Source organism: Procambarus clarkii, chromosome 27 (genome assembly GCF_040958095.1).
Source record: "Procambarus clarkii isolate CNS0578487 chromosome 27, FALCON_Pclarkii_2.0, whole genome shotgun sequence".
NCBI classification, from domain to species: domain Eukaryota; kingdom Metazoa; phylum Arthropoda; class Malacostraca; order Decapoda; family Cambaridae; genus Procambarus; species Procambarus clarkii.
Window position 1 is genome coordinate 8,262,785 of NC_091176.1, and position 13,121 is coordinate 8,275,905.

At 46.3% G+C, this 13,121-nt stretch overlaps 1 protein-coding gene across 1 annotated transcript in view; it reads right to left on the minus strand.

Moving 5' to 3' along the window:
- The window catches only part of LOC123762807 (uncharacterized), a 214,287-nt gene that overhangs the window by 44,594 nt on the left and 156,572 nt on the right, over positions 1-13,121 (minus strand). The window contains exons 17-21 of the mRNA XM_069332019.1: positions 11,936-12,086; positions 11,245-11,472; positions 8,218-8,377; positions 7,764-8,002; positions 4,386-4,531 (exon numbers count right to left, since the gene is read on the minus strand). Of these exons, the coding sequence (XP_069188120.1) occupies positions 4,386-4,531; positions 7,764-8,002; positions 8,218-8,377; positions 11,245-11,472; positions 11,936-12,086 (924 nt within the window). The remainder of the gene's footprint in view (positions 1-4,385; positions 4,532-7,763; positions 8,003-8,217; positions 8,378-11,244; positions 11,473-11,935; positions 12,087-13,121) is intronic.

The following is a 13,121-nucleotide window of genomic DNA, read 5'->3' on the forward strand; positions in this document are numbered from 1 at the left end:
CTTGTTCACTGTGGCGGTGGTGTGTCTTGTTCACTGTGGCGGTGGTGTGTCTTGTTCACTGTGTTGGTGTGTCTTGTTCACTGTGGTGGTGGTGTGTCTTGTTCACTGTGGCGGTGGTGTGTCTTGTTCACTGTGGCGGTGGTGTGTCTTGTTCACTGTGGCGGTGGTGTGTCTTGTTCACTGTGGTGGTGGTGTGTCTTGTTCACTGTGGTGGTGTGTCTTGTTCACTGTGGCGGTGTGTCTTGTTCACTGTGGTGGTGGTGTGTCTTGTTCACTGTGGTGGTGGTGTGTCTTGTTCACTGTGGTGGTGGTGTGTCTTGTTCACTGTGGTGGTGGTGTGTCTTGTTCACTGTGGTGGTGGTGTGTCTTGTTCACTGTGGTGGTGGTGTGTCTTGTTCACTGTGGTGGTGGTGTGTCTTGTTCACTGTGGTGGTGGTGTGTCTTGTTCACTGTGGTGGTGGTGTGTCTTGTTCACTGTGGCGGTGGTGTGTCTTGTTCACTGTGGCGGTGGTGTGTCTTGTTACTGTGGTGGTGGTGTGTCTTGTTCACTGTGGCGGTGGTGTGTCTTGTTACTGTGGTGGTGGTGTGTCTTGTTCACTGTGGTGGTGTGTCTTGTTCACTGTGGCGGTGTGTCTTGTTCACTGTGGTGGTGGTGTGTCTTGTTCACTGTGGTGGTGGTGTGTCTTGTTCACTGTGGTGGTGGTGTGTCTTGTTCACTGTGGTGGTGGTGTGTCTTGTTCACTGTGGTGGTGGTGTGTCTTGTTCACTGTGGTGGCGGTGTGTCTTGTTCACTGTGGTGGCGGTGTGTCTTGTTCACTGTGGTGGTGTGTTTTGTTCACTGTGGTGGTGGTGTGTCTTGTTCACTGTGGTGGTGGTGTGTCTTGTTCACTGTGGTGGCGGTGTGTCTTGTTCACTGTGGTGGCGGTGTGTCTTGTTCACTGTGGTGGTGGTGTGTCTTGTTCACTGTGGCGGTGGTGTGTCTTGTTCACTGTGGCGGTGTGTCTTGTTCACTGTGGCGGTGGTGTGTCTTGTTCACTGTGGTGGTGGTGTGTCTTGTTCACTGTGGTGGTGGTGTGTCTCGTTCACTGTGGCGGTGGTGTGTCTTGTTCACTGTGGTGGTGGTGTGTCTTGTTCACTGTGGCGGTGTGTCTTGTTCACTGTGGTGGTGGTGTGTCTTGTTCACTGTGGTGGTGGTGTGTCTCGTTCACTGTGGCGGTGGTGTGTCTTGTTCACTGTGGTGGTGGTGTGTCTTGTTCACTGTGGTGGTGGTGTGTCTTGTTCACTGTGGTGGTGGTGTGTCTTGTTCACTGTGGCGGTGTGTCTTGTTCACTGTGGTGGTGGTGTGTCTTGTTCACTGTGGTGGTGTGTCTTGTTCACTGTGGTGGTGGTGTGTCTTGTTCACTGTGGCGGTGTGTCTTGTTCACTGTGGTAGTGGTGTGTCTTGTTCACTGTGGTGGTGGTGTGTCTTGTTCACTGTGGTGGTGGTGTGTCTTGTTCACTGTGGTGGTGGTGTGTCTTGTTCACTGTGGTAGTGGTGTGTCTTGTTCACTGTGGTGGTGTGTCTTGTTCACTGTGGTGGTGGTGTGTCTTGTTCACTGTGGTGGTGGTGTGTCTTGTTCACTGTGGTGGTGGTGTGTCTTGTTCACTGTGGTAGTGGTGTGTCTTGTTCACTGTGGTGGTGTGTCTTGTTCACTGTGGTAGTGGTGTGTCTTGTTCACTGTGGCGGTGGTGTGTCTTGTTCACTGTGGTGGTGGTGTGTCTTGTTCACTGTGGTGGTGGTGGTGTGTCTTGTTACTGTGGCGGTGGTGTGTCTTGTTCACTGTGGTGGTGGTGTGTCTTGTTCACTGTGGTGGTGGTGTGTCTTGTTCACTGTGGTGGTGTGTCTTGTTACTGTGGCGGTGGTGTGTCTTGTTCACTGTGGTGGTGGTGTGTCTTGTTCACTGTGGTGGTGGTGTGTCTTGTTCACTGTGGTGGTGTGTCTTGTTACTGTGGCGGCGGTGTGTCTTGTTCACTGTGGTGGTGGTGTGTCTTGTTCACTGTGGTGGTGGTGTGTCTTGTTCACTGTGGTGGTGGTGTGTCTTGTTCACTGTGGTGGTGGTGTGTCTTGTTCACTGTGGTGGTGGTGTGTCTTGTTCACTGTGGTGGTGGTGTGTCTTGTTCACTGTGGTGGTGGTGTGTCTTGTTCACTGTGGTGGTGGTGTGTCTTGTTCACTGTGGTGGTGGTGTGTCTTGTTACTGTGGCGGCGGTGTGTCTTGTTCACTGTGGTGGTGGTGTGTCTTGTTCACTGTGGTGGTGGTGTGTCTTGTTCACTGTGGTGGTGGTGTGTCTTGTTCACTGTGGTGGTGGTGTGTCTTGTTCACTGTGGTGGTGGTGTGTCTTGTTCACTGTGGTGGTGGTGTGTCTTGTTCACTGTGGTGGTGGTGTGTCTTGTTCACTGTGGTGGTGGTGTGTCTTGTTCACTGTGTGGGATGTCACGTTTGTTTTGGGAGCACAAATCTAAGCCAAAATATTCTCCCTCACAAGAGAGTATATATGTGTGTATGTGTGTGTACTCACCTGGTTGTACTCACGTGGTGTTGCTTCCAGGGGTTGAGCTTCGGCTCTTTGGTCCCGCCTCTCAACTGTCAATCAACTTGTGTACAGGTGCCTGAGCCTATTGGGCTCTAATCATATCTACACTTGAAACTGTTTATGAAGTCAGCCTCCACCACATCTCTTCCAAATGTATTCCATTTATAAACTACTGTGATACGAGAAAAATTCTAACGTCTCTATGGCTCATTTGGGCACTCAATTTCCACCTGTGTCCCCTTGTGTTAAATAAACTCTTTCTCCACCCTATCAATTCTTTTCAGACTCTTGTATGTGGTGATCATGTCCCCCCTAACTTTTCTGTTTTCAATCGACTTGAGGTTATATCCTTGTAGTCTCTCCTCATAGATCATGCCCTTTAGTCCGGGCACTAGTCTGGTGGCAAACCTCTCAACCTTCTCCAATTTAGTCTTATGCTTGACGAGATATGGACTCCATGCTGGAGCTGCATACTCCGGGATTAGTCTGACATACGTTACATGCAAAGTTCTGAATGATTTCTTACACAAGTTCCTAAAAGCCGTTCTTATGTTGGCCAACCTGGCATATGCTGCTGATGTTATCCTCTTGATATGGGCTTCAGTGGACAGGTCTGGCGTGATATCAACCCCCAGGTCTTTCTCTCTTTCTGATTCTAGAAGAATTTTCTCTCCCAAATGGTTCCTTGTATTTGGCCGCCTGCTCCCAACACCTAACTTCATTGCATTACATTTGCTGGGGCTAAACTCTAACAACCATTTGTTGGACCATTCCTTCAGTTTGTCCAAGTCTTCTTGAAGCCTCAAGCAGTCTTAATACTTCTCATAATTTTGGCATCATCAGCAAACAATAAGAGGAATGAGTCTATACCCTCCGGGAGATCGTTTACGTATATGATAAACAGGATAGGTCCGAGTACAGAGCCCTGTGGGACTCCACTGGTGACTTCACGCCAATCTGAGGTCTCACCCCTCACTGTAACTCTCTGCTTCCTGTTGTTTAGGTACTCCCTTATCCACTGGAGCGCCCTACCAGTTACTCCTGCCTGTTTTTTCCAGCTTATGCATCAGCCTCTTATGGGGTACTATGACGAAGGCTTTCCGACAGTCCAAGAAAATGCAGTCTGCCCAACCTTCTCTTTCTTGCTTAATGTTTGTCACCTGATCATAGAGTTATATTAAACCTGTGGTGCAAGATTTACCCTCCCTGAACCCATATTGATGGGTTGTCACGAAGTCTCTTCTCTCCAGATGTGTTACTAGGTTTTTCTCACGATCTTCTCCATCACCGTGCATGGTATACAAGTTAAGGACACTGGCCTGTAGTTCAGTGCCTCTTGTCTGTCACACTTTTTGCATATTGGGACTACATTAGCCGTCTTCCATATTTCTATTAGGTCTCCCATCTCTAATGACCTTCTATACACTATGGAGAGTGGCAAGCAAAGTGCCTCTGCACATTCTTTCAATACTCATGGGGAAATTCCATCCGGACCAACAGCCTTACGTCCAGATCCAACAGATGCCTCTTAACCTCATACATGTTAATGTGTGTGTACATGTGTGTCACTGGAGGTTCTCAGAACTAGTGCTGAGGTCAGAATCACCAAATTCTGCAAACCAACCAGTAGGTAAATGAAAGCAAGATACGGATCAACACATTATCATTCAAAGTATTAGAGAATCATAACTTACCTGAACTATCATAAAACAGGTTACATGACATAATTATTACTGAAATAAACATACAAACACTGGCATATAAAAATGAAAGATTTATTTCATATACACAAATATAATAAAACTATCATTACCTTTTTAAAGGCAAGGTACTCCATTCCCCTGGCGACCTGGAAGGTCCAACTGAGCAGATCTTGGGAACAGAAGGCAGCAGCGTGGGGGCCAAGGGAGCGGGAGCCAACATAGCCGTCTGAGGCGCCGCTGCTGCTCTCTGTACCAACTATAACACCAACTTAGTCTTGTTATCTTGTTACTCTTCAAGACTGATGATATATAAGCATTTTATAAGTTTAATGTAGCATCAAGTCTGTCCATTTTTAATTCATCTCTCTCTACCAGAGAGTGAACAAGGGCTCTACCTCTCTCTACCAGGGAGTGAACAAGGGCTCTACCTCTCTCTACCAGAGAGTGAACAAGGGCTCTACCTCTCTCTACCAGAGAGTGAACAAGGGCTCTACCTCTCTCTACCAGGGAGTGAACAAGGGCTCTACCTCTCTCTACCAGGGAGTGAACAAGGGCTCTACCTCTCTCTACCAGAGAGTGAACAAGGGCTCTACCTCTCTCTACCAGAGAGTGAACAAGGGCTCTACCTCTCTCTACCAGAGAGTGAACAAGGGCTCTACCTCTCTCTACCAGGGAGTGAACAAGGGCTCTACCTCTCTCTACCAGAGAGTGAACAAGGGCTCTACCTCTCTCTACCAGAGAGTGAACAAGGGCTCTACCTCTCTCTACCAGAGAGTGAACAAGGGCTCTACCTCTCTCTACCAGAGAGTGAACAAGGGCTCTACCTCTCTCTACCAGAGAGTGAACAAGGGCTCTACCTCTCTCTACCAGGGAGTGAACAAGGGCTCTACCTCTCTCTACCAGAGAGTGAACAAGGGCTCTACCTCTCTCTACCAGAGAGTGAACAAGGGCTCTACCTCTCTCTACCAGAGAGTAGACAAAGGCTCTACCTCTCTCTACCAGGGAGTGAACAAGGGCTCTACCTCTCTCTACCAGAGAGTAGACAAAGGCTCTACCTCTCTCTACCAGAGAGTAGACAAGGGCTCTACCTCTCTCTACCAGAGAGTGAACAAGGGCTCTACCTCTCTCTCTACCAAGGAGTAGACAAGGGCTCTACCTCTCTCTACCAGAGAGTGAACAAGGGCTCTACCTCTCTCTACCAGAGAGTGAACAAGGGCTCTACCTCTCTCTACCAGGGAGTGAACAAGGGCTCTACCTCTCTCTACCAGAGAGTGAACAAGGGCTCTACCTCTCTCTACCAGAGACTGAACAAGGGCTCTACCTCTCTCTACCAGAGAGTAGACAAAGGCTCTACCTCTCTCTACCAGGGAGTGAACAAGGGCTCTACCTCTCTCTACCAGAGAGTAGACAAAGGCTCTACCTCTCTCTACCAGAGAGTAGACAAGGGCTCTACCTCTCTCTACCAGAGAGTGAACAAGGGCTCTACCTCTCTCTCTACCAAGGAGTAGACAAGGGCTCTACCTCTCTCTACCAGAGAGTGAACAAGGGCTCTACCTCTCTCTACCAGAGAGTGAACAAGGGCTCTACCTCTCTCTACCAGAGAGTGAACAAGGGCTCTACCTCTCTCTACCAGAGAGTGAACAAGGGCTCTACCTCTCTCTACCAGAGAGTGAACAAGGGCTCTACCTCTATCAGAGAGTGAACAAGGGCTCTACCTCTCTCTACCAGAGAGTGAACAAGGGCTCTACCTCTCTCTCTACCAAGGAGTAGACAAGGGCTCTACCTCTCTCTCTACCAGAGTAGACAAGGGCTCTACCTCTCTCTCTACCAAGGAGTAGACAAAAGCCCTACCTCTCTCTACCAAGGAGTAGACAAGGGCTCTACCTCTCTCTCTACCAGAGTAGACAAGGGCTCTACCTCTCTCTCTACCAAGGAGTAGACAAGGGCTCTACCTCTCTCTACCAGAGAGTGAACAAGGGCTCTACCTCTCTCTCTACCAGAGTAGACAAGGGCTCTACCTCTCTCTCTACCAAGGAGTAGACAAGGGCTCTACCTCTCTCCACCAGGGAGTGAACAAGGGCTCTACCTCTCTCTACCAGAGAGTGAACAAGGGCTCTACCTCTCTCTACCAGAGAGTGAACAAGGGCTCTACCTCTTTCTACCAGAGAGTGAACAAGGGCTCTACCTCTCTCTACCAGAGAGTAGACAAGGGCTCTACCTCTCTCTACCAGAGAGTGAACAAGGGCTCTACCTCTCTCTACCAAGGAGTAGACAAGGGCTCTACCTCTCTCTACCAGAGAGTGAACAAGGGCTCTACCTCTCTTTACCAGAGAGTGAACAAGGGCTCTACCTCTCTCTACCAGAGAGTGAACAAGGGCTCTACCTCTCTCTACCAGAGAGTGAACAAGGGCTCTACCTCTCTCTACCAGAGAGTGAACAAGGGCTCTACCCCTCTCTACCAGAGTGAACAAGGGCTCTACCTCTCTCTACCAGAGAGTGAACAAGGGCTCTACCTCTCTCTACCAGAGAGTGAACAAGGGCTCTACCTCTCTCTACCAGAGAGTGAACAAGGGCTCTACCTCTCTCTACCAGAGAGTGAACAAGGGCTCTACCTCTCTCTACCAGAGAGTGAACAAGGGCTCTACCTCTCTTTACCAGAGAGTGAACAAGGGCTCTACCTCTCTCTACCAGAGAGTGAACAAGGGCTCTACCTCTCTCTACCAGAGAGTGAACAAGGGCTCTACCTCTCTCTACCAGAGAGTGAACAAGGGCTCTACCTCTCTCTACCAGAGAGTGAACAAGGGCTCTACCTCTCTCTACCAGAGAGTGAACAAGGGCTCTACCTCTCTCTACCAGAGAGTGAACAAGGGCTCTACCTCTCTCTACCAGAGAGTGAACAAGGGCTCTACCTCTCTCTACCAGAGAGTGAACAAGGGCTCTACCTCTCTCTACCAGAGAGTGAACAAGGGCTCTACCTCTCTCTACCAGAGAGTGAACAAGGGCTCTACCTCTCTTTACCAGAGAGTGAACAAGGGCTCTACCTCTCTCTACCAGAGAGTGAACAAGGGCTCTACCTCTCTCTACCAGAGAGTGAACAAGGGCTCTACCTCTCTCTACCAGAGAGTGAACAAGGGCTCTACCTCTCTCTACCAGAGTGAGAACAAGGGCTCTACCTCTCTCTACCAGAGAGTGAACAAGGGCTCTACCCCTCTCTACCAGAGAGTGAACAAGGGCTCTACCTCTCTCTACCAGAGAGTGAACAAGGGCTCTACCTCTCTCTACCAGAGAGTGAACAAGGGGGTTCTGTCTACCAGGTTGCAGACAGGGGTTCTAAATATTTAGATACATATGCATTTTTCATTTAATAACGCAACACATTTACATGGTAAAACAGATGAGTGATATTTAGGAGTAAGTAAAGCTGTGATGGAAATTATATATATATAGATACCACAACACTGCTGGATCACTACACTTCTCAGACCTACCAAAGGTGAGGGTGGTCATGTCAGAGGTAATGTGGTGGTTAGACGAGTTGGAAATGGTCCGACTGCGGAAGGTTCCCATTGAATCTTCACAGATGCCTGGCGTGTGAGGCGGGGAGGCTGGGGCGGCCCACAGCGCCTGGATGGGGTTGTCTGGGTCAGATGTCTGGCCATTGGTGTACAGGACATTGTCTTGGTTGAAGCTAAGATGTGCATACTTGATACCACGAGACGTCTTGCCCCTGTGAGTTGCAGGAGATGAATGATATCGTCTACACGTTGCTGATTATACATGATTCATGCACAAACGGTCAAATAAGAGAAAGAAAAAAACTACGTGAAGCAATAATTGTATGTTGAGTACAAGTTGGTGTACTAGAGCAATAGGAATGGTGACAAGGGGACACCAGTAAGTTGAGGTTGTTACAACCTTGTAGACCATAACAATGTTGTGTACCGTGATCCGGAGCCGCTGCGTTGTCTCAGCCATAGATCAGTAACAGTTGGGTCTATCTTATCTTCATCATTAATTTGGTTGACAAACTCTTTACGATGGCGATGCATGTAGTCAAGAATGTTGCCATACTTGCAGTACTCCACAAGGAGAAGTAGTTCACCTGAGAGAAAGATTACAAGTTTACTATGACTTGAAGTGTGGGATTTTTTAAAGTATAATACTTACTACTTTAATTAAACTTCGACCACAAAAAACAATAACATACAATGTTTTGTAAGGCAACATTGAGCGTGGCTTTGGGAGCTTCCGGGTGCCCAGGTGTCGGAAAACCGACACCATTTACTAACTACTAACATTAAATTAATCTAATAATTCTGCGGAGGAGTATCAGTGTTTGTCAGTTCTAAATATTGGACTTCAATCTGTGTCCCTCCCCCCCAGGAATTATGTCGGAAAAACCACCACCATTTACTAACATCTAATACAATAGACAGATAATACTGCTGTTGTTTTGTACTAACAAATTAGCCCTGAAGTAGCTTTAATTATTCATAGAAAACGAAGCTCCAGTGGAATTTTCCTAGGGAGAAAACAAGGAATCATTGCCATGTAGTCATTAAATTCACCAGCTAATAATATTGTGAAGTCTTCTTGAAACACCAGTCTAGCATTAGAATGAATATAAAGTATTCTCTATGATTGGATCTAATATAATTACTAACAAACTAAAGTCTACCTCCCAATCTATATAAATATATATGGAAATGTTCGTTTGTACATAACCGCTAATCTCCGAAAGTTCTTCACCAATTGCTTTGAAATTTTCACACAACGTTCCATTCGCATCCGAGCAGGTTTTTATATACATATTATATAGATGTCACGTCTATGACGATAAAAATCCAAGCTTTTTCTGAAAACTGTGTTTTTCATGAGTTTTTTCAAGTGAGGAAATCTTCGAAACCTTTTTACCAACTGCTTTGAAATTTTGACAACGTTGCATTCGAATAGGCGCGTCTTTTTATATACCTACTATATAGATGCCACCTCTGTTTCAGGTAAAAACATGTGTTTTTGAAAAACAGCGCCATCTGTTGCACATAATAGCAACATGCACGCTATACTAAATATGTTACAATTCCATTTCAATGTTTCTGGTTACATTGATAAATTGAATTTTCCTAGATTTTGATTTATTTTCATTTTGATTTAATTATTTTGTGTGAATTGCATTGGAATTGAACTGTGTTGTTTACCATACCGTTTATTTCATGAGTATAGTTTATTTTTTAATTTTTTCATATTTTCATTTCATTTTAACTGTTTTTCTTATATTTCAGTGATGGGAACATCAGATCACTTGATGTTCACAATTTTCTGATGGGAACATCAGACCATTTGGGAAGGCATCGTACGAGGGAGTGGGGAATGGTGGGGATGACGAGGGGACGGAAGTGAGAGATGGTGGGGAGGACGAGGGGACAAGGGAGGGGGTAATGGTGGGGAAGGACGAGGGGATGGGGGAGTTTGGGATGGTGGGGACGAGGGGATGGGGGAATGGTGGGGAGGACAAAGGGACGGAGGAATGGGGCATGGCGGGAAGGAAGAGGGGATGGTGGAGTGGGGAATGATGGGGAGGACTGGGGGACAGGGAAGGTTGCTTTAGCTGAGCAACGCTCAATCGTTGCTGAGCCACAGCAACGCGTGGCCGGGTACTGCTAGTTATCAATAACATGAATATAGTGAAAATAACAGTCTGCCATTCTTGAATGTACTAATAACAAAAACAGGAACCTCGTTAAGCACCCACGTATATACAAAACCCACCAACATAGGATTATGCCTGAACGGTAAGAGTGTCCCCAAAGATACAAAGCCAGTGTTCTCAATGCTTATATGCGTCGAGCACTTACACTGCTCCGAATGGAGCAATTTGAATAGAGAGTTTGAAAGAATAACTCAGGTATTGGTGAACAACGGATATAGCAACACAGAAATAAACACCGCCATAAGAAGACACCTGGACCGATGGTACAATCTTGAACCTAGAACGGAAACCACAACACCTCCGATAAAATTATATTACAAATCAACTATGCACAGTGAACATAAAAAAGAAGAAAGAATTATAAAGGAAATAATCCGTAAAGGAGTAAAAAGCATTACTCCTAACCAAAACATAAACCTGATCATATTCTACAAAACCAAGAAGACTACCGAACTCCTTATCAAAAACAGGCCGAAGCCGACGGAGAACCCTCTACAGCAGTCAAGCGTTGTATACATGTACACTTGCCCCCACGAAGGATGTAACCTTCAATCTAAGTAATTAACCTAATTACCATCCGGGTCTGTAATAAACTTTAGAGGTATCCTTAACATCTTGAGCATGTCTCCTTTAGACGGAAGGTGAGAGGGGGTGAGGGCGGGGTGTTGGGGTTGGAGAAAGGGAAGGAGAGAGGGGGTGAGGAGGGAGAGGGGGGAGAAAAAAGAAGAGGTGGATAGGGGATAAGAGAGGAGAGGAATTAGATGTGAGAGAGGATGGAAATGGAGGATAGGGGAAAAAAAAGATTAGATAGAAGATAGGAGAGGGGGAGAAGAGAATAGGAAAGTGGAAAAGAGGGGGTGAGGTTGTGGGAGAGGGGGGAACATTTTTTGGGAGAGGGGGGGTAGGATGGAGGAGAAGGGGGACTTTTAGAGGAGTGGACAGACAGTGGGGAAATAGGGATGAGAAATGTGGAGAGAATTGGAGAGGGGTAAGAGAGGGAAATGAGGGGGCGAAGATGATAGGAGAGAAGAGATGGAAAGAGAAGAGAGAAGACGGGATCGATAAAGGAAGAGAGTGGGAGAGACGAGAGCATAGTTGGGGAGCTCGTCTACTATAGAATAAATACAGAATATACAATTTTAACCATTAGAAAGCAGATCATGTGTGTGTGTATCTACGTTGTTCCATATGACCCTACGCCCTTCGAATATATTTTAAATCGTATATATATCTCAAACCTTAAAAAAAACACAAATTACCTTTTGAAGCCAGGTCCCTGGAGCAGGCCCCCAGCAGGTTGACAATGTTAATATGGCGGCCAATGTGGATCATAATCTTTACTTCTGAGCGCAGGGCTTTAAGCTGTGCGCTGTCTGTGCGAGACTTCATCATCTTGACAGCTACTGTGGTCCGGGCCTGGCCAGGGGTCAGGTTGATGGCTGTAGCGCGGTACACTCTCCCGAAGGCTCCTGCACCCAGCAGTTTGTCTGTATCCACAGTCACACAATTAAGCTCAACAGTTAATATACAGCAACAATTATATATTCAGTCATGTGTGGTACAGAAAGGAGCTAATTTTATACATAAATATTGTGAATTATTTGTTGCTGTGACATTTCTATCTCATTATATTCATTAGAAGCCATATTAACCATCAGTGAAACACCTCAAGTTATCTTGAGTTGATTTTGGGGCTTTAGTGTCCCCGCGGCCCGGTCCTTGACCAGGCCTCCACCCCCAGGAAGCAGCCCGTGACAGCTGACTAACACCCAGGTACCTATTTTACTGCTAGGTAACAGGGGCATAGTGTGAAAGAAACTCTGCCTATTGTTTCTCGCCAGCACCTGGGATCGAACTCAAAACCACAGGATCACAAGTCCAGCGTGCTGTCCGCTCGGCCGACCGGCCCCCGGGACTTGCACTCCTTGCAAGTGTGCGCAAAAATCTTACCAAAAATAATAGAGTCTCGCGGGACCTCATACTTGGTGTTGTATGGCAACAGTTCCGCTTGTTGGTCTATTCCAATCTCTGGGTTGAGGCTTTCCGGGTCGCCTTCATTGAACAATTTTTGTTCCCTTAGTCGCAGGTCCAGTGCCCGCTTCTGTGGAAAATATTTATATTTACAATTACAATGGGAATAATTTTTTGCCTATTAAAATCGGTTAGTGTAAGTGTTTAGATTCTATTGGCAATAATGTGCTTTTGAAGTACGTGTATGAAACATTTACAGCAACCTGTCTTCGACTCAAGTCCATTACATCCAGCGGTCGACCCCACAGACGCATTCAGAGATTTTAACATGCTGTTCATTCAAAACCGGAATTTTCTCAAATATAAATTAATATTATAATTTATTTGCATATTGTGCATATATATAGGCATAGGTTAGGTTAGGTTAGGCGTTTAAGTTCTGTTGGCGATTATTTGTAGTACGTGGGTGAAGCATTTACAGCGTTATGATTCGAACACAGGTCATCAGTGAAGCACTTGTTCCGGAAGTGTTCGAATGAAATCAGTTGTGAGTCGTGTGTAAACCGTTTTTCGTTCATTAACAGAGGGTTTGGCGGGTGGATGGAATCACTTTTAGATCTTTGTTTGGAGGACACACGAATCACAACTGCAGCCCGTCCTCCAAACAAAGATCCAAAAGTGATTCCATGCACCCGCCAAACCCCCTGTTTATGAAGGAAAAGCGGTTTACACACGACTCACAACTGCTGACGTTCGAACATATCCGGAACAAGTGCTTCACTGACGAATTTTGTTCGAATCACAACACTATAAATGCTTCACCCACGTACTACAAATACAAATAATCGCCAATAGAACCTAAACACCTGACCTAACCTATCCTATGCCTATATATACACAATATGCCAATGTATTATAATATTAATTTATACTTGAGAAAATTCCCGTTTTGAATGAACAGCATGTTAAAATTTATGAATGCGTCTGTGGGGTCGACCGCTGAATGTAATGGACTTGAGTCGAGGACGGGTTGACAACTGATGACACCTGAACTCTTCTGGACAGCCCGTCCTCCAAACAAAGATCCAAAAGTGATTCCATCCACCCGCCAAACCCCCTGTTTATGAATGAAAAGCGGTTTACACACGACTCACAACTGATTTCG